This window comes from Aulonocara sp. 'chitande type north' Nkhata Bay, linkage group LG18, assembly GCF_057382095.1.
Source record: "Aulonocara sp. 'chitande type north' Nkhata Bay isolate Kocher_YH1m ecotype deep benthic linkage group LG18, A_spYH_male_GT1.1, whole genome shotgun sequence".
Lineage (NCBI taxonomy): Eukaryota > Metazoa > Chordata > Actinopteri > Cichliformes > Cichlidae > Aulonocara > Aulonocara sp. 'chitande type north' Nkhata Bay.
This window is the reverse complement of record NC_141361.1, coordinates 13,290,652-13,313,406: the sequence shown is the minus strand read 5'-3', so window position 1 is coordinate 13,313,406 and position 22,755 is coordinate 13,290,652. Positions and strand designations below refer to the sequence as shown.

Genomic DNA, 22,755 nt, shown 5'->3' with positions numbered 1-22,755 from the left:
ATAATGTCTCTGATTGGAATAGGCGTCACTCATAGGGATCATTTAGTGTAGAGGAGTCACGACCTGTGAAATGCCCCATTATATGTGACCACGCATACAACTTGAAGCAGAAAACCCGGCTTAACAGAGAATATTGACAACCCCCATAATTATACTTGATAAATCCAGGTGGGGCTTTAAGTTTTATCAAGCTGGCCAAGGCAAACAAGATGCACAAATAAGCTCAGAACTTGCTTTCGTTCTTTCTTTTTATGTATAGCACAAATCTTTTTGTTTTCAACCGCTGTGGTTTTATTGTTTTGAAACTCCTTCAGGAAACAAAGGAAATACCTTCCGCCCATATTTTTCATGATACTGTATCCAGAATAAACATATGTAGTTTACACATTTGGATATCTGCGTGAATGCTTGCTTACTATATGCACGCCAAAATTGCTTTGTACAAAGAATTTGCAAAAAGTACAAAATGCAAACAGCAAACCCCCACGAGTCAATAATTTTATTTATACTGTCACTGCAGAGTTGGTACTTCATGCACTTGTGCAGTTTATGGTTTGTGTTTAACTCATCCATAGGAGAAAATATATATTTTATATATTTATTTATTGTTTTTTAGAAAACAATATGAACTGCTTTTGTAGTTGGTGTTGTAAAGTTGCCTGTAGTTTCAAAGCTTGTCCCGAAGCCATCACTAAAAAATGCAAACACTGCTTACCTGTAACAGATTTGCTCAGTTGCAGTAACAGTTCGCCCTCTAGTGGAAGCAAAGTGGAACTGCACTGACAGGACACTGGAAAAGGACATTCAACGTTATTGCACATTTCTGTGCAAAACACATAGCTGTGAAAATCTCCTGACAGCTGAAAAAGTCCACACGTCTAGAAAACAAAAACAGAGAAAATGGGCAGAATTTAAATTCATCCTTAGGAAAGGATTTAATCATGACCTAATCACTCCTATAATAATACACTTCATGTAAATAATGTGAGTCATGATCACACAGTGTTTTGGTTACAGGCCTGGTAAATTCCAAGTGCTACATCAGCACAGAGATTGTTTAAATGTTATTGATCTATTTGTTTGTCATCTTGGTATTGCTCATTTGAGTTATTCTTTACTACTCACGATTTTCTTTTACTTAGGCGTGACGTTTATGGCGTTATCTCTGTACTGCTCTAGCACTTGAAATTTCATTGCTGTAGGACTAATAACAGAGTCTGATCTTATACTTATGCTATCTTAAAGAATACAGTTTTTGCGTGCATGTGTGTGTCTATCAAAGCCAATTGGCACTGCAGTAAAGTCAGTGGTGTTGTCATGTTTGGCACTGTAAATGTGGCCTTTACAAACAACACCAATGCGTAAACCCCAGGAGAAAAAAAAAGGGGCAATAGATTCAAACTAACAGGGCTTTTTACTATGAGGTGACCTTGCATAAACCATGTGTATAAATGTAAGCACAGTGATTACGGGACACACATCATTTAGAAACAGGAAATATGAACGACGCATTGGTTGTTTACCTTTACCGGGAATCTGATTAAATCACCACTTAACACTGGCTGTGGCGATGCCTTTGAGACGTGCTCGAAGGCTGTATTTTTGTTTTTCCGCCAAACCACTGTTTTCTAGGTTAAGAAACCTGAGCCATTCATGTCATCATCTGGTGTTTGTGCAGCTTTATCGTAGTTAATAATACCTTTAAAGTCTGTGTTGGTACACAGGGGCCTGGGAAAGCTGTAATAGTGGGTTAGGCGACCCAGGCAAACTTCACGTTCTTCCTTTGGGCCAGCTGAATTATAAATAAGCACATAAACATATCGATAAGCATGGACATATACTAGAGTTTTAGATTACAAAAAGAGTCTTGGCGAGGGCAGGGGTCGCTGGCTGCATTAGCAAACGGGTGTCTCTGAGCACATTGCTGCCTTGACTGGTGTTATCTGCGCGGTGGGTTGTGGGTGTGTGAGCGTCGAAGTAAAATGGCGGACTTGGCAAACGAAGGTGAGTAAGTGGCAGAATGAGAAAAACAATACAGCTACTGTGGCCATGTAAAGCGTGTCTGTTCGTGGTTTGCATATTTGATAGCTGAAATCAAGCAACTGTGGCACACGTAAATGGCGACTTCAGGTGGATTAATAACGTCGCGGCGTTTATAAGGTTACAGCGTTAGCAAACAGGCTAACAATGCTAACGCTGGGCTTGGGGTAATACCTGGAATGTCTTGGAACGCCCTCCAGTTCTGCCTGTCAGTTAGCCGGTTTACCTTCTAACGCTAGCACCCGGCTATTTATAGTCGGTGTGTGTGTATTTGTTGCCATTTGTGGTGAGCTAAACGATCTAAGGTGATTATAAACGCCAAACTTGGCTAAGCCACATTTGAAAAGCACAGCGTGTAACGAAGCTAATATGTAAGAACAGCAGTGATTGGAAACAGTGTCCGTGTTTATTTCATGTTGTTAGCTTTACGTTTTAGGTTTGCTTGACGTTCATTTAGGCGCGTAGAGGAAAATGTCAGCCAGTCAGACAATGCTTCGGTTTAGCCTCTGCTTGTTTGCGCGTTTTCTTATTCCATCAAAATCAGATTGTCATCTTGTTTGGCTTCTAATATGGGAGAATGAAGTGAGGACTGTAGTGACATTGTTTGTCAGGCGACATGACTCATGCTGGTTGGAGCGCATTAGCAGGCTAACTAGCCATCGAGCTAAACCTCCCTGGGCTTTAAGGAACAACCAGTGGCGCCGACTATTTACTGAAAAGGGTCAGATGGGTATATATGCTAACTGGTTAACATAAGCAAGGGACGCATTGGGGCTACTTGTATTTCAGATGTGAATAGAAGTGTTTCATGCCGGAAATCTTATATTCATTGGACAAGTTAGCTGATTGTGAGACAGACAGCAGATACAAAGGTGGGGGTAAAATGTAGGTCACACAACATTTTCTTTAGTTTCACACAAAAATGATCAGCTTAAACCATGCGGAGCGTGTGTCAAAGCGGTGATTGTCGCTTCAGGAAACAATCGTGGCTATGTGCTGCCGGCTTTTGGCTGATATCGCATGCATGCATGTTTTGCGCAGCTACAGCGATGCTACACCTGTTCAGTGTGCAGGCCTGACCCAGACAGAGGAAAACCTTTGTCTGCTAACGTTATAGGATTACACATCTTACACCAGGGTACAGTGTGAACATAGTCGTTAAGTGGCTTGAGCTGACATCATGTTATCGCCTAGCCTGGCTTTAGTTATTCTTGTTATGTTATGATCATAGATTATGGAGGCAAGAAAATACCGGTGGAAAGCGTCATAATTTCTCATTTAGTTATTTATTTATTTAAAATTACACAGTCTCTGTCTAGTTTGCCCATTCTGCAATACGTGTATTTGCATATCTCACATTTGATCACGTTATTTAGTTTATTGTGGATTGTTCACTTTAGGTAAACTTAATGTGATTTAATTGTTCCAGGAACTTCTAATAGGATTGTATGGTTAAGTTTAGTGTACTCGGTTTGATGGCATGATTTCGCCTGGCTGGTTGACACAGATAGAAATCAGATTGTTGTTAAGCTGCATTTTTGCAGGTCATCTTTTTAAGTTTCTTACATTTAAATTAGTTGTGAACAGTTGTTTAACTCACTGGAATCTTGACCACAGCAATTTTTGAAAAGTTAGACTTTTTATTTTTAATCAGCTGTACAGTCTATAAAATAGAAGATGTCCAAATACACTTACTGCTGCACACCTTAAGTTAGTGTTTAGATGACTAGCCTACATCTTTTCTTAACAGACAAGCCTGCCATAGCGCCCCCTGTGTTTGTTTTCCATAAAGATAAACCACAGAAGGTAAGTTTCTGTTTTGTTTTGCTTTTCTTTATCTATAAGGGCTAAAATTGCCTTTTTGAGTTTGCAGATGTTATTTATGCCAACATTTAGTCAAGCTGAGTTTCTGAAAAGCACACATCCTAGAAAAGTTGTTGGATTCAAATTTGTCACTGTTAGCAGCATTTCCTGCAAAATCAGCGCACATCTTTCTTGCTAGTTTGTTTCTAATTTAATTAAGTCAAATTTTCATGCATTTAAGAAAGCTACCTAGGATTTATGAGTAATGGTGCTCCTTTGGTATAAATAAAACCCCCCCCAAACATTTTGCACTTCCTTGCAGAGATCTGCTGAGGGCTCAAGTGCAGAGGATGGAGAAGGTAAATGAAATATCCAAATTGGCCACTTTGTTTGTCCATGTTATCTTTCTGTTTAAACTGACATACAGTCATTATCATTTCACTTCATTCAGATTCAGATAAAGATGAGGGAAGCTATACTCCCCCTGTGAAAAGGGAAAGGACCTCATCATTCCCACCCCCACATTCTGGTAAGGGCACGTGATGACTAAGCAAAGCAGAGCGTTTACTTTATGTTGCTTCTTGCCTGTGGTGTACACATTGATTTGTATGCTGAGTGCAGTGCCTGTCTGTTACTTTGCAGTTCCCAAGAACAATGTATTCATGCCCTCAAGTTTCTGCCAGTCTCCGACTGGGAACTCTGACTCCGAGCCAGGTGAGCAATCTAGACCACTATTAGTTTTCCTTTCACAGCTTAAAGGGCCCCTGTGGTTAAAAAAAAAAAAAAAAAATCTCAGTATTAAAAATCAAACGCTTCAACAATTTAAGGCAGTTGGCACAAGACGCTCACTAAAACTGGTAAATAGTAGCTTTTGCTCACTTAAAGATTTTAAGTCACAGATCATTTTGGTAATTCTAAAAGTGTCACAAACTCTTAACTCTCACCAAGTTGACTCTTAGTTCTAGTTGACTCTTATTTAGCTATTTTACTCTGATTTTGTCCATTCAGTTTTGACTGCTGTCCTTTCAGAGTCTTTACTGCATAAACATAAACTGAAAGCAAATTTTTATAAATGTAGTATTGGTATTTACTTTACAACTTTTTGAATTATTCAAAATATTTCTGCATCTTGTTTTTGTTTGGCTTAAATTTAAGTCTTTGTATTTAGTCTGGTTTGAGATTTCACTTCTCCTTGCTCATTTCTCATTTGGCTCTCACTGCTCCAAAGATCTGTCAGTTTGTGTCATGTGTTGCACAAAGACCGTTCAGTATACCAAGCAGGGAGAAGTCTTTTTCTATATTTTGTAATTTGCCGCCCTCTCAAAACCTTCAGTAATACAGAAAATTTGTTTTTCTTTTAAGTTATAAGAACAATATGGCCTTGAGTCGCTTGTGATCCTGCCTCCATGCTCTGAACTGCCAGATTCAACTGGAAAACAAATGTGTGATGCTTGAATTTAAAAAAGGCAGAGTTAAGGTTAACATTAGTAAATACATAGGGTTTGTTATTATGATTTCCTAGTGTCATGTGGTGATAGCTGACAGCAATTTTCCAAGTGCCACTGCTACAGAGGACTAGCTTATTGGGTATTAAAAGCTAGTTTATTTAGCGCCGTCTTAGGTGTCTATGGTGTCTTTCTATGAATACAGTATGACTTGGATATAATAGCTGTTCCCACATTAGATCCTTCTTTGTAATTGAAGTATTTCTTTCTTTGCAAATGTATAAAATATAACCTGAAATTCTAAACAAGCTGCAGCTGGTAGGTTAGGGTAAGTTGGGCTTTAAACTTTAAAGGTTTCCGCTTCATGACCTTGCTTGTGCAAGCTCCTTGCCAGGGTTAGAGGTGTGTTTGTGTCAAACTAAAATTTGTCATTTTTTTATGTTGTTTATGCCCTTTTGTTAAGTTAAAAAGCCATGTAAATCCCCCCACCCCAAACAATAAATTTAGTCATTTGCAGTTTATATATCTGTTGTTCATTTGCACAGGAAGTCTACAAGGCCAAAAAAGTAGTTATGTTAGTTGGCATAAATTAGGCTAATGGGAACAAAAACATATGCATATTTGTTAAATAAGAAATTAAACAGTAACTGTAAGGAGAGGAAGTTAGGGTGAAGCTGGATTAACAACATTGTTTATCAGTAGCATATCTCTAACACAAAGCTTGTAAATAATTATCTTGTGGTAACTTTGCTTTGAACTCAGCAGCACTCGTCTGTGTCTGGTTTTCCTGCCAAAGCATAATATTTATAGGATGTCTGACCAGTAAATTTGTTGTATCACTTTAGATGTTAAATGATTTTGTTTAATTTGTGAAGCTCAGCTTAATCAGTCATTTGCCGAGTAGCCGTTCATACTTTAATTTGTTGAATCACTTTCATCAAGGTCATATTACACTGGTAAGACGAGTCAAAATGGGGGAAAATATCATTATGAAAAATACTGACTAGTTAATAGAGATATGAAATTATTATTGCAGAAGCACTTTAAGGGAGAATAAGGAAGTATGATTTTTATGGATTTTTTTTTTAATCCCATCTCTTGTCAAAGATAAAAGTGACCCAATCTTCTTTTTTTTTTCTTTTTTGCTTTAATGGCTTGAGCTCAATTGAAAAGTGACGTAGAGGTTTAAATCACTAGTCAACAGATTTACGGAGAGGACTTCCACTTGAGCAAACAAACAGGCTGTAGATAATAACTGCCTGAAGCATGTTACATAATGTGTGTATTTGAAAGTAAAAATAATGATGAACAGACTCAAAAAATGTTGTTAATAGGGACGCAGAACTACACTGTGCTGGAAGTTTGGTTATTTTAGTTGCATTTAAAATGTTTATAGTGCTTTTATTGCTTGTGTGGTTTTTTTCTTCATTGTTTGCATGCATGTCCTGAGAGTTGCTGGTTAGTAAAAATGTTGAAAGATATTCACATTCATTTATATTTAATTATGCAAATACTTAATTAGATTGAAAATGTTTTTCTTTAGCATCTGTGTAATCTAAGCTTCACACATTTATGCACACTGGAAGGGTCTCCTAAACGCTGAGGACAAACAGGATGTGGCTTTTCGCATGTGCTTTTGGGTTTCTGTTCTAGTGCTGATTACTTGATGGTATCCCAATAAAGCCACTGAGATGAAGAGACGGCGGTAGAAATAGATCAAAGGCCCTAGAGCCCGCCATATTACTGAGATTCCAACACAACTCTTAAGGCCGTACAATGGTTGCTGTGGTAACTGGCTCTGTGGTTACAAAATTTGCAAAGACAGAAGCGCATGCTCACATTAGGTTGTTGTGCAATACCTGAATATGTTTTTTTTTTTAACTTTTGCTTCTTTTTATGGTTTGTTACACCAGAGGAGAAGCCCGTGGGGTTCCGTTTAAAACCACCGACTCTCATACATGGACAGGCACCAAGTTCAGGTAGATGTTTAACATGTTTTTGTGTTATTTTTACTATTTATACTATGGTTTTGTTATATACCTGACCACAAAAATCTGGCAAGTAGCTTTTGTAGTTGGTTCAGTTTTTCTGTTTATTTGCAGTATAATACAAAAGCTATTGCTGGATTTGCATGAAATGTTTTTGCATTAGGTGTTACTTGGTCCACACATACAAAATATTTGGAAAAGGTTTCTACTGTTTTAGATGGAGCAAAATTGCATCATATCTTCACAATTACTTTAGATTTGTTACTGAAATAAGAAAAACTGGCAGATATCATCAGATATCATCATGAGGCTCAAAAAAACCCATCTAGATGTAAACTCATTGTTGATCCAGACACTCAGTTCATGCACAGGGTGGAGGGAACTTTCATCCTTGGCAGATGTTTACTCAGACCGATCCTGTTCATTATGCATTATCATTTATTATTCAGGCTTTATCTGATGAGGACATTTAATCTTAATTATCAGCACTGACATTGGTACAGTCCTCATGAACAATTGATATGATTATACAAGTTACAACTATGTTTGAAAGCTGTCACAAAAAGTCAAGCATTTGAATGCAGGTTATGGTCTGGAATAACATCAGATTGTGCAAATATGCCCCCCCCTCAAATGAAGGGATCCCAAATGACTACTAATGTCATATTGACCTACCCCTTACTTGTACTCTACTCCCAGGCAAAGCTTTGAATATTTGCAGATTATTTTTAGTGAATCCAAAAAATTCTTTCTGAGCAGCCCACACATCAACATGTACATATAAAAGATATAACTGTGTGTACAAAGCATGAGAAAAACTGCCTCGGTTGCAGGTGTCCCTAGTCAGAAACCCAAGGAGCAGCAACGCAGTGTCCTCCGCCCTGCAGTTCTCCAGGCACCGCCCTCTAAATCACATTTAGAGTCCAGTGAGTAAAGCTCAGAGTCTTACACTCATTAGTTAATCACATGTAATTTAAGATATAATTGCAGTCGTTGTTCTCACTGTGCAAGCTGTTTTGCTCATGAGGTGTGTCGCTTCAAATGCTATCAGGATAGGTGAAAAGTTGGAATAATTTCCCTTTTTTTTTCTGTCTGTAGATTCCAGTTGTGGAACCAATGGTGTGAAAAAGTCCTCAGATGGTGCACCTGTGACCCAGTCCCTCTTCCTGAACAACACAGAGCACTCAGCCACGCTGACTAAGACACCGGTGAGAAGAAGCGAAACCTAAACAATTTATAATTAGGAGACAGAAATCAAACATGACTGCATTTCCTGCAGTTTTTGTTTGTTGAGTTTTTGTATTACAGTTTTTGCTTGTGTGTTTTATTTGTCCTGTTGACATATTTGTCTTTTTACTGTGTTAATAGACACAAGTCATAGAATGAAAAGCTCCAGCATAGAAAATTCATGTTTGTTTTTTTAAAAATGTTTTTTGTTTACATTTGATTAAATAATATAAACCTATTTATTAAAACATACATGTGTAAACTGTTACTACAAACATGTTACTACATTGCAACACTTGCTTTTCTGTCATTACCTCAGGTCTCCATCGTTACAGGGTTTTTGTTTGTTTGTTTCTTTAATGAATCTTTCAGCCACAGCTGAAAAAGGCAAACATAATTTGACTAACAAAGAGAAACCACACAGGTTGCGTGAGTTTGCTCCTCGTAGTGTTCAGAACAGCAGTCCAGCCAGTTTCAGTCATTTGTTTAGGCCAAATAAAAATTTGTGCTGTGACTGTTTTTAATAAATTAATTATGATTAGGCTTCGGTTTCAGCACCCAATAAAGTCCAAATGACTTCAAAGTGATGACTCATTCACATGCGTATCATTTGTACAAGTAAAGCAAACATTTTGGCTTCATTATTTCTTAAGTCACAAGTATGTTAGAAATTCTGATAATTGAAGAAATAATGAAGCACAGATGTTGCTTGGACACATTTCTTCAAACAGCATGAAAATGAACGAGACCGCCTTGGAGTCATTTGGCCGCACATATATGTGCTTCAGCAGGGTTAGCATAGTTGTATTCAGTTTCCCACAATACTGGATATTACAACCGTTGATTCTTTGTAAGGATGAATAAAGGAAATTGTACGTTTTTATCCTGTGCATAGACCCTAAATCCACTGTTGTTGTCTGCAGCTGGCCCTTCACTAGCTCTTCAGAGTGTTATTACTAGCCACTGTCTAAAGCTATGCAGCTGGATTTGCAGTGAGACCAGAGACTCGGGCAGCTTGCTGATTCTTATTCTTGATTCTTTATGATGGGAACTTCACACTACATTGCATGAATTAACTAGTAACTAAATGATCTGCAATGAGTTTCATCCAGAAATATTAACTATATTGCTGTGCCACTAATAGGCTTGCTAGGTAAATGGATTTGCATTAGGAAAATTAGGCACGTCTTGCTGCTGTATGCCACTTTTCTAGTATTTTGGCTACATACTTGACAATGACCCAGACTGCTAAAAGTGCAATGTCACTTTTTTCTAAGTGAGACTGGGTCCCGTTTGTTTTTATGCAATGCACAGTCAACTGCAAACACAGTTACGGTGCAAGTTGCAGTCAGTGTGGTTTGTGGAAGATATTAATGAAACTTGCTGCATGCAGGGGAAGTTCTTGTTGGTAAAAGATCCTTCAAATCTGATAAAGGCTCAGTGAACACTAGTTATATTAGTTGACCCTGCTGCTCTGTTTCTTCCTGTTTCAGAAACATGAAAATGAGGAAGATGGCTCGAGTGGTAACAAGGATGGAGAAAGAAAAGAGAAGAAAGAGTCAAATGTAGCAATATCATTTGTGTTTGGTCAGAATATCAAAGACAGAGCAAAGGTGAGTTTTCCTTCTGCTGGCTGTGAGCAGGTGAATTCGAAGCAAGAATTTTTGTGTCAAGCAATAGTGTGTGTGTTTGGTGAAATTGGATTTAAAAAATTAAAAAAGTTTCGCTGTGCTTGTGAAAAGAAAGATTTAACTTCGAAATAACTGGGGGTTAAACCTACTGATCCTATTTTCTGGGTATGCACTCTGTCGGCTGATTGGTCGCTCGGTCTGTACACCGACCTCATGAGATCAAATCAAATAGTGGGGAAGGTGCTTGACTCCAGCTAGTTGGTTCAGTGAACATCTGACTCAAACAGGCTCTCCCTCACACAGACCTATTTTACAAAGTCATCTACAAACCTGAGCATTATGGCTAGTTTTGGTAATTCCCGTTTCAGTGCAGCTAGCCAACAGTGAAGAAACCACTTTCTGCCTATGAGACAGAGTGGACAAGATATTCTAGTTTTTGTTTTTAACATAAAACTCATTGCTGCAGTCAGGGGCACCATAAAAGTGAGCCTTAGGCTGCTTTTTAGCTGTCACAAGTTATATGCTAATAACCAACCCACCTAATGACATCACATTCTTCACACAAGATGGCACTTTTTTTTTTTTTTTAAGAGTAAGTGGAAATATTTATTGTGAAACTTTAAAGTGGACATGAAACAAGTGCTTACTTATTGCTTGGACCAACATGATGCTTGGATTACATCATATTGGGTTGGTTAAGGATTGTCTGTAGAGATTTCTTAATCTACTTTCTGTCGTAAGATTTCCTTCCTGTGTGTCTCTCTCTCTCGCTCTTGCTCTCGCTCTCTCTCTCTCTCTCTCTCTCTAGTTGGAGGAAAACAATAAAGAAGACAATTCAAAGGACGGCGTGCCACTGGACTCTCAATCAGAGGGCACAAATTATTTCTTGCAGTACATCTCTACCACAAGGTAATTAAAAATGTGTTCTACTTCTACATTTTTTTAAAATAGTATTTCTGCAAAATTCAGTATTAACTTTGATCAACGCGTTGATGCACACTTGCATTTCTGCCTTTTCAGTTCAAAAAATGCCACAAACAGTGCAGACAGTGGAGCAAAATTTGTTTTCGGGCAGAATATGTCTGAACGAGTTCTGGTGAGTTAATAGGGTGAATTCAATAGTCTGTTTACCTCCTGCAATACTGCAGAATTCCTAATGACTACAATTGAACGAGCTGCAATGATTAACTCTGTTGTGTTTTCAGAGTCCACCAAAGGGTGACTCTTCAAATGAGGAAAATAAAGACGTGTCAGCTGCCCCTGCTTCAGAGCCCTCATCGCAGGAAGCCACCCCAGAGAAAGGTAAAAAACCCACCCCTCCTATTATTTACAAAAATGGTTGCTATTTGGATTGATTACTAGTAGGTGTAAGCACAAAACTTTACTCCACTCAAGACAAAAACAAGACCTGTGGGCTTATGGCTGTATATTCGTTTTATATTGTCTTAAACTTAAAGTCCACCTAAAAAGAAAAAAGCTTGATTTATGTCATAGAAGCAAGGTTTTAAAGTGTCCAGGGTTCGTGTCTTAACATACAAAAGGGGAATACTGAGTGAGAGAATATTTTACTTTGTTCGGTGACTTTGAAAAATAATTTACCATTTCATAGCTACTCAGTGCCCAGGCAATCATAAATGTGGGCGCAGAGCTCAAGTGCCTCTGCTCTGGAAATGATGCAGAGAACATTATCAAGCTTCTCTGTTCGGGGATGGAAGACAAGCTCCTTGATTACCCTGCAGTAGCACTGTTTCTGTGTTGCTAAAGGATCAGTTATATGTTTGTGTTTTATTTCACCAGTGAACAACGTGTCAGAGTCTTTGGAGGAGTCTGCAGCAGCATACACCAAAGCCACAGCCAAGAAGTGCATCTTAGAGAAAGTCGATGTGAAAACTGGAGAGGAATCAGAAAGCAATGTTTTACAGGTGAAAGACAAGGCGGGGTATTTCACTTGAAGACGTGCAGCGAATAACATGGTGAGAATGTTTTATAATCTTCTTTTTTTCCCCCTCCTCTTTTACTTCAGATGCAGTGCAAGTTGTATGTTTTTGAGAAGACTGCTCAGTCGTGGATAGAGAGAGGTCGGGGTTTGCTGAGGCTCAATGACATGGCATCGACAGACGACGGCACGCTACAGTCCCGTCTAGGTAAAAGCACCTTCAAAAAGCTGCTGGAGAGAGGAAAAAAAAAAAAAACCCTTTCTGTTATGAATGTGCACGTTTGTTTTTACAATTCAGTCACCCAAATAGCTTTAGCAGACGAAAGCATCTGATTGTTTTTACTGTTATTCTACCGGGACAGGTAGGGGCGACTATTATCTCAGTAAACCAAAACATACCTTTTGTTTTGATTACACGTGTTATGACAAAACCTAACAATGAACACAAGAGGGAGTCTGTTCCTACTACATGGCTCTGTTGACTGGCCACCGCAGTAGTATTGTGGTAATGTTTATATATGGTGGTTTCATTCAGACAAATCAAAATCTAAGTGGACAAGCATTCTGAAGTTTTGTTTTTAATGAATATTCAACAGTTTCAGAAGTTTCCTTTCACTGTATCCTGGTTAATATTTGACTAGACTGTGAAATCCTGGTACAAATCACATTCTCAGTGACAGAACAGAGCAGTTTCTAGGACTATAGCTGTGTATTTACTGCAAATACTAGTTGTGCCTGTTTAGTGAAGAGATTTTACAGTCAGTGGGCTGAAATGGTAAACACGTGCATATTTGCATCTGTATGTCACCGCTGTCGTGTGTTGCAGTAATGAGGACCCAGGGCAGCCTCCGGTTGATCCTCAACACTAAACTTTGGCCCCAGATGCAAGTGGACAAGGCCAGCGAGAAGAGTGTACGAATCACTGCCATGGACACGGAGGACCAGGGTGTCAAGGTCTTCCTAATATCGGTATGTGTTACTAAACGTTTAACATTTGAACATTTCATTTTTCCAAAGGGTGTTAGCTTTTAAGTGTTTTTCCCCTCCCTGTGTATACATCAAAAGTAAGAAAAACACAGAAAATTGTAATTTCTTTTTTTTTTAACAAGCATTGAAGTGGTGAAACATATTCTGCCTCGGTTTCACGCTGTCCCTTCCACTGTTAATGCGTCTTTATCATCGGTCTCATTCTGTTTTTGTGTATTTTTCCTCTTTAGTAAAGGGTGAATACATTTCCATGTTATTAATTTGATCAGCTCAGTATTGTCCTGTGATATTAAAACATTCAATGCCTACAGTTGGTACAAGAATACTGCTTTCAAACATATTATTTTGAGGTAGTTAAAAACTGTTCTTAATAAAATGCATTACTTCCTCCCCCAGATGTTTAACATTCCAGCCGTTCTGTGGGTTTTGGAAAGCATTTAATCTGAAACATCTGCGTATCGAAGTGGCAATTTTATAATTCATATAACACATTTCATTAAATGTAAACTCAGTGTGCATAACCCAAACATGAAAAACATAAAAACAAATGTAGGCTTACTTAAGTCAAAGCAATAAAAAACTAACTTTACAAGAAAGTTTAAAAAAAGAGGCTTTAAGCTTGTTTTGTAAAGTGTAAACAGTTGTAAATGACCTCAAGTCAGCAGGCAGCTTGTTCCAAGGTTCAGTTTCCACAGTAACTGAAGCACCCTCAGCACACTTGGATCTAATTCTGAGAATAGTTAAAAGATCTAATTAGGTTATAGATACTGAGAAAGTCAGAGATGAACTGGGAGGGCAAACTACTGAGAGCTTTATAAGTTTGTAGAAGTACTTGTACAGGTAATTCTGTGTTGAACTGGGAGCCAGTGAAGTGACTTCAGTAGCTGGGTAATATGTTGAAATCTGTAAGGACTCTGGCTGCTGCGTTCTCAACAAGATGAAGTCATCCTACTGATAATTTGGAAAATCCTGCAAATGGAGCGTTACAGTGTACCAATGCAATGTGCATGTGTCATGTCCATGTGGCTGAATTTTGTTTACACTTTTGCATATTTAGGGTAGCTCTAAAGACGTAGGTCAGCTGGCTGCAGCGTTACATCACCGTATCCTGGCCCTGAAGAGCAGGGTGGAACAGGAGTCCGAGACCCCGGCAACAACCATCCCCGATGCCGAGGTACCGCAGTCCAACGAGGATGACAGCGACGAGGAGGACAATGCCTCTGCCTCCGCTTCAGCCTCTACTCCTGCTACAAGTCAGTGATTTGTATTTCTTATTTTGATTTTCTAGTTTTTACTGCAGCAGCTCTTGTTTGTTTTTCAGTGATTCAACTAAAATACCTTTGCTGACATGTTGCGACTCTGCTCCTGCAGGTAATTCAGAGGGAGGAGAGAGCCAGGCAGCTGGAAGCACATAGCGTCACTCTTGGAAAGCCTGCTGAGATGCCGCTGTAGAAGCATTTTGCTGCAGGCATCTCCATGGACACCCCATGACCAACGTGGGTCCTCCAGACCAGTACTTTTGGATATTAGAAGTCTAGCTCCAGGAAATAACCCCCTGTGCCGGAGTGTCTCACCCAACTCGTGCAGTTCATCTTCTCTGCGTTCAGCGTAATATCTGGAGTCGTTTCTTCCCGCCCTCTCCTGTTTTTGTGTTTAATTTTTGTTCTCGAGTATTTTTTTTTTCTTCCTCTCCCCGATAGCAAAAATAAAGACTTCAAAGCTTTGGTTTGGGACTTCTCTGCTCATCATATTGATGAGTGTAAGGGTGTTTTCCTCTACATTTTAAAGTATGGCACATGTTAAGACTGCAGTTTCTACTTTGGGACCTTTATACTCACTCTACAGCCGTACCTCTGGACACCACACATCCAGAGGAGCTTCATTCACATCGTATTTGACTCGTCATCCAGTCGTTTGTTGTTTTTTCTTTTCTTTTTTTTTTCTCTTACATCAAGTCCAGCCTTCCTCTTGCCCCCCTCATCCTGACCAGTCTGTGCGTTAAGTTTTGGCAAATGTAATTTATTTTGGGCTGTCATTTTCATGAGGCATCTCAACACATATGTGCTGTTTGTAATGGCTAGCCAAGACCACTCGAGTTGTCATTAATAGCAGTTTCTTATATTTCCTATTGACCTATATTATAGCAAATAAAAGACTGAAACAGTGCAGTTTCCGCTAATGTGAGTTAATGATTTGGGGACAAAAGGGCAGTTCACCACAATGTTTCGTCTAGATTTCTACGATGTGTTAGTCATTCAGCGTCTGGTTTTTACTTTTTTCCAAAATTAGAAAAAACATGAACTCACCCGTCTACATTCTGCATGTAACTGTTACTTTTCTCCTTTTCCAGCATCCCAGGGGTTTATCGTGTTGATTCATATTTTTATGTTGAAGATTTTTTTTTATTTTATCCATTTACATTTGGAAAAAAGGTTTTGAATGAAAGAATTCATGTGTGGAAAATTTGAGTGACAACTGTAATACCCTTTGAATGTCATGTACATTTGAATATATCATCATTTAGTAGCGCACCATGTTTTCTCATCTCCAGCTGCCCCCTTTACAAAATAAACCATTTTGGACTGACCGCTATTGTTCCCTCTGAAACTGGGTTTTCTGCACTAGCAAGAGGGGTATCAGTATAGTATATGTAATACTTAGACATTGTCTCTAGTGATAAGTAGTACCTGTAAGCAACAGTACAATAATGAATAGTTCTCTAAAGAGGGAACAAATTTTACCCTTGGACATAATTGAATACGTGGAATGAGAACAGCCTATCTGTTTTGTATTCATGTGCTGGATCTGGCCTGCAGGTTGATGAATGCTGTGCTGACTGCACTGAGCAGGAATCAGACTAAATCTTGTTTATATACAGTATTCATCAGGCACAAGGTCATGAATATTTGATGCATGTACCTATCATAACAGCCCAGCCTAATCGTATACATCCAAACTAGAAACATAACTGCCACTGCTCGCAAATTCTTAGCCTTATCTGCCTTTCTGTGGTGACTCGGCAGGAAAGCATTTTTCTGCAGCGTCTCCCGTAAATGATTGCAGTTGTGTGGTGAAAGTCAAAGCTAAACACTCCGAGCTTAGATGCTGGGCTAGTGTAACAAGTCAAGCACTACTAACTTTTTGGAGTTTTACTTGAGGCCTTGACGTGCGCTGCAGATTCTCTTTAATTCTCATCAAATGTGATTCATCTTCATGCTTTTCTTTTAAAAATCTAAATACTGGTAACAACCAAGGGCACGCATCTTTATTGTGATGGTGTTTGTTTGAAAGATTGTTGACTTTGTGAACATGTCGTTAAAAGCAGGGTCGTCGTCAGCACAAAGGATCTTCGCCTCATTGAATTCCCAAACATTAAACTTCACACATAAACCATTTGGTTTTCACCTGAAAGATTGGGCCGCAAACAATAGAAATCTTCTTAACATTTTCTCAAAGTACTTTAAAGTAGTGGGGAAGGAGGTGAGATAAGCATCAGAGAGGAAAATGAATTGCACAACATGCATACCCCCAGTTCTAAAATCAGAAGAAAGCCACCAAAGGTGATTTAAATGGAGACACACTTGAATAGTTTTTTCACCTGGCTTTTGTCAGTAGTGAGGTCAAACTATGTAATGACTAAGTTATAACCGCAATGCGTTTTAAAGTTAGTTATACGAACAAAGCAGTTAGTCAGGTTGTGATTCAGCTTGTTAGGTCAGAATAGAGAGATTGGGACATGGTCTCGACTTAAATGGAGCTTAAAATTGGGACTGTACTTATCAGGGTTTTCCACTAACACTCAGCTACTGTGACTAAAAGGGTTTTTCTCCCAGAACTTCTTGGCGATTGGTATCTATGCCAAGGTTTAAACTTACCATAACACCATCAAACTGATACATGAAAAAATGGAGGAACTAATGAAACAATGTGAAGCATAAATTTATTACTAGCATAATTACGACAAGGTTAGAACAGTTTTTTCAAGGCAATTCTAAAGAAAGACAGAAAATCTTATTTCCTGTTGTCTGTTTTTGCAGAAATAAAATATTTCCTTAAATGCATACCTTGTGAATAGTTTGTTTTAGCCCTGCATCTGTTCTTCATAGAAAACTTGCTGGTCCTGCACAGATTTGGACCACATTTATTTTCCAGCTGATCAAATGGATCACAAGCACTTTTTAAGGCTGAAGAAATATAAGACCACAGTTTTCTACTAGAGTTGGCAAGCCACAGACATTCAAGAAGAAATTTAGAGCATACTAAAACATAGGTGAAACATAAATGTGCTAACGTGGTTTCCACTGCTGAGTCTGTCCTCTTATCTTTTGTAGTCACACTGGAGCTCTAGCTAGACTTTTCATTAGGCATCTCATCCTAGTTTCCATGTGTTATCTTGGGGATGTCTCCCAAATATAGTCATGAATTCTGCTTTGCAGTAAAAAAAAAAATTGAGCTCCAGTTCTTCATTTATCTTCACATATAATGAATAATGAAACTTGAGCATGTGGATCCAAAGCACTGGGTTTAAATGTATTTTGTAATGCTTTGTAATGCTGTTAGACTGGCATTAAATTAAGATTAATTTTTTCCCATCATAGGATGATGAGAAAAATCCTCTTCTCTGCAAGCCTGTGTTGATTTATGGGGTTTGTAGATAGCTTTCCTTGAAAAAAAAAGTATTAAATAAACAAACAGTAATCCCCTGGAAAAAGTGGACTTAATATTGACAAGTGGTAGGTTTTCAGCTAGCTCCCAAAAAAAAAAAGCGTGTTCGAACATAACTGGTGCTCTGAATCACATCTTTTATTGTTTGCTTTAGGCACTGGTGTCATAAAGAGGTAATAATAATCACAGTGTTTCCATAATCGCCATGTATTGTGGATACTACTAGGCAACACTTTAAGGTAAATATTTTTGATATATTACAGCAGATGATACTTGAAGTGAAATTGGTCTGTTTTGCAAATGTTCAGTCTACCACATCGATCCAGATTGTTGTGTCACTGCAGCTACAGAAATACGCGGCTACCTGTAGACATACGGCGCCAATTTTGGGAGTCAGCATTTGACTCGAGGCTTTTCAGGAAATATACTCCCATCAAGAATTTGTCTGTTCAGACTGTGGTTAACATTGGTAAGGTTGTCGTCATTTTGTCCAGCCTTTTATTTTATCCATCCACTCTCACTTCGCTCACATATTTTATGATGATGGGATGATGAGTAGAACTGATAAATTCAAGAGAATTGCTAACTTGGTGTCTTTCTGCTCCCCTTTCTTGCCTTAATACATGAAATATATAAGAATTAAATACACATTAGTGCTTTCCACGCTCATAGCGAATGAAAATTACTATGCAAGGAGCTTAAACCCTCTTCTTACTTCTCTTAAACGTCACCATAGATTTCCTGACTCTTCATCTGTTCTAACTGAATTATTCCTTCTCAGTTTCATCTGTGGTGTGGTCACACAGAGTGTTTTAATATGATTTCATTTGAAGGATAATTCGTCATTTTTTTTAAGGAACCTTTTGCAAGGAAATATTGTCACAGGTAACATGCTGAGATGGGCTCCACCCTGCACCGCAACCGTGATTTGAACAAACCGTTAGAATGAATGAATGGATGAAATTTGTGTGGCAAATTTGCAACAAACAAATGTTAATATTAGACAGCGATAACATGAATACACACAAAATGCAGTTGATGATTTTATTTATTAATACCCCGTCTTGTGTAGAAAAGTATTTGCCTCCTCTTGTTAAATCATACATTAACTGTGATTAACTAAAGTTTTTGGAAAGCTCAGCTCAGTTTTACTAGCCACACCCAGGCCTGATTACTGCCAGACCTGTTGAATCAAGAAATCAGTTAGAGTATAACCTGTGTGGCAAAGGGAAGTAGGCTAAAAGATTTCAGAATGCTGCGTTCTAAAGAAACTAAAGAACAGATGAGAAGCAAAGTTCTAATTTCCAAGGTTTTGAAACCACATTGAGACCCATTATCCACAACTCATCCAGGAGGTCACAAAAGAACCCAGAGCTTCATTTAAAGAACTGCAGACCTCACTCGTCTCAGTTATGACCAGTGTTGATGATTCAACAATAAAATAAAAAAAAACATGGACACAAATGTTTTAAGCCAAAAAAGAACAAAGGTTCGTCTCACATTTACTAAAAAACATCTGATAATCCCAAAGACTTTTGGAAAAATATTCTGACAAGTCAAAAGTTGAAGTTTTTGGAAGTTTTCTGTCTCGTTACATCGGGTATAAAACTAACAGCATTTCATAAATGAACATTATATCAACAGACAAACACAGTCTGGGGCTGCTTTTCTGCTTCTTGGCTGAGACGACTTAATTGACGGAACCATCCTTTCTGCTCTTTACCAGAAAACCTTGAAAGAGATTGTCTTCTCAAGTCTCAAAACAACAAGGAGTTTGTTTTGAAGTTGCCTACTCAAAGTCCAGACTTAAAATCCAATTGTGAGGCTTTGGAACAACCTCAAACAGACCCGTCATACCTGAAAGCCCTCCAATCTGGCTGAATTAAAGACATCCTGTAAAGAAGAGTAGGCCAAAATTCCTCCACAGTGATGTGAAAGACTTATTGCCAGTCATCACAAATTGCATTTTTAGTTCTTGTTGCCAAAGGTGCCAAAGGGCATAACCTGCTATTAGTTTTACAGGGCAATTACTTTATCACTAAGTAGGTTTGGATAGTTTTTTTCTTCCCAAATAAATGAAATAATCACTTAAAAACCAGATTTTGCATTTGCTCAATTTATCTTTGTCTAATATTAATGATCTGAGGCATGCAAATGTGACAAATATGCAAACAAATAGGAAATCAGGGGAAAAATATAGTTTTTTCTCATCACTGTAAAAATAAAAATGTTGCCCTCAGTTTGCACCGTTTCAGGATCAAATGAACACTCAGACTGATGCTATTCGCCCAACAAATGCAAATGGCGCGCTGTAGAAACACATTACTTCAGACCAGGTGGAAGCTATTGCAAAGTGATACCGCACCTATTATGCATTGTTTAGGAAAGTAAAAGCTCAGGAATGAACTCTTATATCACCGCTGAAAAAGTTCCCTTTAAGAATTCCTTACAGAGGACAAATTACAATTGCTAACACAACACTCGCTGCTCTTCTTCATGGAGTCGGCGCTGGTGTTGTAACTCACATGGCACTAAAAGGGACGCCGTGTCTTAAGACCTGTTATCACCCGTGAGCTGAACCGTGTTTACAAAAGGCAGATCTGTAAATGAGTCATGTACTTCTAGCTGATCCGAGAAGTTTTGGCAATGCTTGAAGGACAATCTTGTCAGAGAGGATTAAGTTCTGAGGTAGAAGCTGATAAAAGATTGTGATGCAGGAGAAGGGGGTTTAGTATTTTAATGTCAGCGAAGAGAGGTGAGTATCTATCATAGTCGTACTATATCCTTCCTTCTGAGCAGATTAAGTGAACAGCAGGTGCCACATAAAAACAGCCATCAAAACCAGAGTAATATTTATATGATCTCCCATAAAGAGGCGCCGATGATTCTTTATTTGTGTCATTTATTTCCTTACAAGGAATTAAGCCATTCCTAGGAGGCCAGGGAAAATAAAAATCACTTCAGCATTCCTATTTCAAGTATGAGACATTTACGAGCAGCATCCTCCTCCGGGATGGAAATGTTGTATAAATAAAGGAAAAATATTGGCCAGAATGAATGAGATGCAAAATGGTGTGGAATTTTAGCCAAATGCACAAACCCAACCTAATGATCTAGCATGGTTTTTTATTGTAAGTCTAGACACTAGACAAATGGCTTGTGTTTTTTCTCCGCGCTGATACCCAGGGAACGTTTGTCTGGTGACAAACACTTGTTTGTGTACTGCAGAGCTCAGACAGCAGTACCGACAGCAGAAAGCATCACAGATGTCGAGGAATTGTTTCATTATGCATGAGCCGCATTCAATTTTGTCTCTTTTTCCTCCTAAATTGTAACTACATCTGACTCCTCCTCACTACATGAAGTTTAGATGTTCAGATTTCCATATTCAGAGCAGTTGAAGGATTTCTTTTCAAAGCATTTAAAATCTGGGAAACAGCAGAAGGACTAGAAGTTGTTTAAGAAAATGAAATATATATATCATCCCTATACTTTTTGATAACAGGTGTAAATGCAGCATGTCCTTAAAGCAGTTGGACCTCCCGGGTTTTTTTTACATTTAGATATAAAATCACATCATATACTGTTTTTTAAGCTGTCCTTCTTCTATATTCCACAAGGTGGGGCTGTGAAACGAGAAGGATGCCTCAAGTTCAGTGAAACTTTGAGGTGAAGCCTCTATGGCAATAAATAAATAAATAAATAAATAAATAAGAGGCCACCTTGCCTCTGTAAATATTTAACAATAATAATATATGAATAACAAACCTTTTTATTATTTAAATCTGACAATAAATTCATTTAAAAAGCTTATTCGTGTGAAAAATAACAGTCATTACTTTATTAGCAGATTAAATCTGCAGACTAAATATCTAGCAGCAACTTCCTGTATACAAGACAAACAAACTGTAGTTTAAAATTGGGATTCATCAGTGTAATTATGACCCTAAAAAAAGAACATTAACATCTTGGAGCTGAAGTGTGCCGTAAGCTCATTGCTTCCTCTGGCCTTTCAGACCTACACCTTTCCTTTTTTCTTCCTCCCCTCCCTTTAATCCTCCACTGTTCCATCAAATCCCACCACTCCCAGTGATCACCCCACCCCAAAGCCCCTACAAACACTCATGCACACTACAAACACTCACACACCCAGCATTGAAAAATAAACATCCCTGCACGCACAGGCCTTTTAATATCTGACTCAAATCAAAAGCATTTTAACTTAAAACACCTCTCCCCTGCCTGTTTAGTGTGTGAACTGTGAGAGAGCCTATAGTTTACAGATTGCAAGGTGTGGAGCGTATCCTTATCCAGATGGGAACCAATCACTAAATGGAACACTAAATAAACAAATAAATAAGAGCACCACAGCAAGTAGCACAGAGAGCATAAAGGAAGAATGCGGAGGCTGAGAAAACACTGTCAGCTTTACTGTCGATGCCTGACATATCTCAGCATGCTATCGGCACCGTTAATGTTCATTGCTGAAGCTCGCCCAGCTCTCAGTAGCATCTCTGCAGCGACATTCCTTCAACACGAACGAAACACTTCAATAGAACCTGGCTGACAAAGTGAGGTAGGCTAACAGCCGAGTGTTCACTGCTTGCAGAGACTCACACCGGAGGACATCACAAGCAGAAAACAGAACATCCCCAGTTCCATAAACTCACGCCAGCCTGCCCGCAGAATGGCCGTCATTAGCTTCAACAGCAGAGGCAGTGCAATCCAAGATCTGTTTAGAGACAGACGTTGCCAAATCAAGCCACCGTTTCCCCACTAGTGCAGTGGAATCAGCTCAATCCTGCAGCAGCCCAAGTGGATCTGGTTACGATATTCTGCCCCTCACTGTGATCATTTATGCCATATGCAACATAAACTAATCACAGACTAAGGTCTTTTCTGAAACACAAAGTGCGACAAGTGTTTTTCAGTGATCCACCGTATGAATGTAATGAATTATTAATGATTATTTATGTTTTAAGCACTTAAATATTTATGGATGTGGAAGGCAAAATGAACATAAATTATGAATG

At 38.6% G+C, this 22,755-nt stretch overlaps 1 protein-coding gene across 3 annotated transcripts; it reads left to right on the top strand.

Moving 5' to 3' along the window:
• Nucleotides 1-1,885: 1,885 nt before the first annotated feature.
• ranbp3b (RAN binding protein 3b) lies at nucleotides 1,886-15,644 on the top strand. Of its 3 annotated transcripts, none has more exons than XM_086271330.1 (17): nucleotides 1,886-2,004; nucleotides 3,791-3,846; nucleotides 4,166-4,202; nucleotides 4,295-4,372; nucleotides 4,486-4,557; nucleotides 7,202-7,267; nucleotides 8,110-8,202; nucleotides 8,375-8,484; nucleotides 9,997-10,116; nucleotides 10,943-11,043; nucleotides 11,155-11,230; nucleotides 11,340-11,436; nucleotides 11,932-12,056; nucleotides 12,158-12,278; nucleotides 12,897-13,039; nucleotides 14,115-14,310; nucleotides 14,429-15,644. In XM_086271330.1, exons 1-17 carry the CDS (start codon nucleotides 1,983-1,985, stop codon nucleotides 14,470-14,472), a joined length of 1,557 nt encoding a protein of 518 aa, XP_086127456.1. In that variant the 5' UTR covers nucleotides 1,886-1,982; the 3' UTR covers nucleotides 14,473-15,644. The 3 variants fall into 3 exon arrangements, with proteins under 3 accessions (XP_086127456.1, XP_086127457.1, XP_086127455.1); XM_086271331.1 differs by lacking the exon at nucleotides 1,886-2,004 and adding an exon at nucleotides 2,057-2,345; XM_086271329.1 differs by lacking the exon at nucleotides 1,886-2,004 and having other exon boundaries at nucleotides 3,748-3,846.
• Nucleotides 15,645-22,755: the final 7,111 nt, after the last annotated feature.

Coding starts and splice junctions, on each gene's coding strand:
- ranbp3b (XM_086271329.1), top strand. CDS start 3,763: ATGACTAGCCTACATCTTTTCTTAACAGACAAGCCTGCCATAGCGCCC. Junction 3,847..4,165: donor ATAAAGATAAACCACAGAAG/GTAAGTTTCTGT, acceptor ACTTCCTTGCAG/AGATCTGCTGAGGGCTCAAG. Junction 4,558..7,201: donor GAACTCTGACTCCGAGCCAG/GTGAGCAATCTA, acceptor TTGTTACACCAG/AGGAGAAGCCCGTGGGGTTC.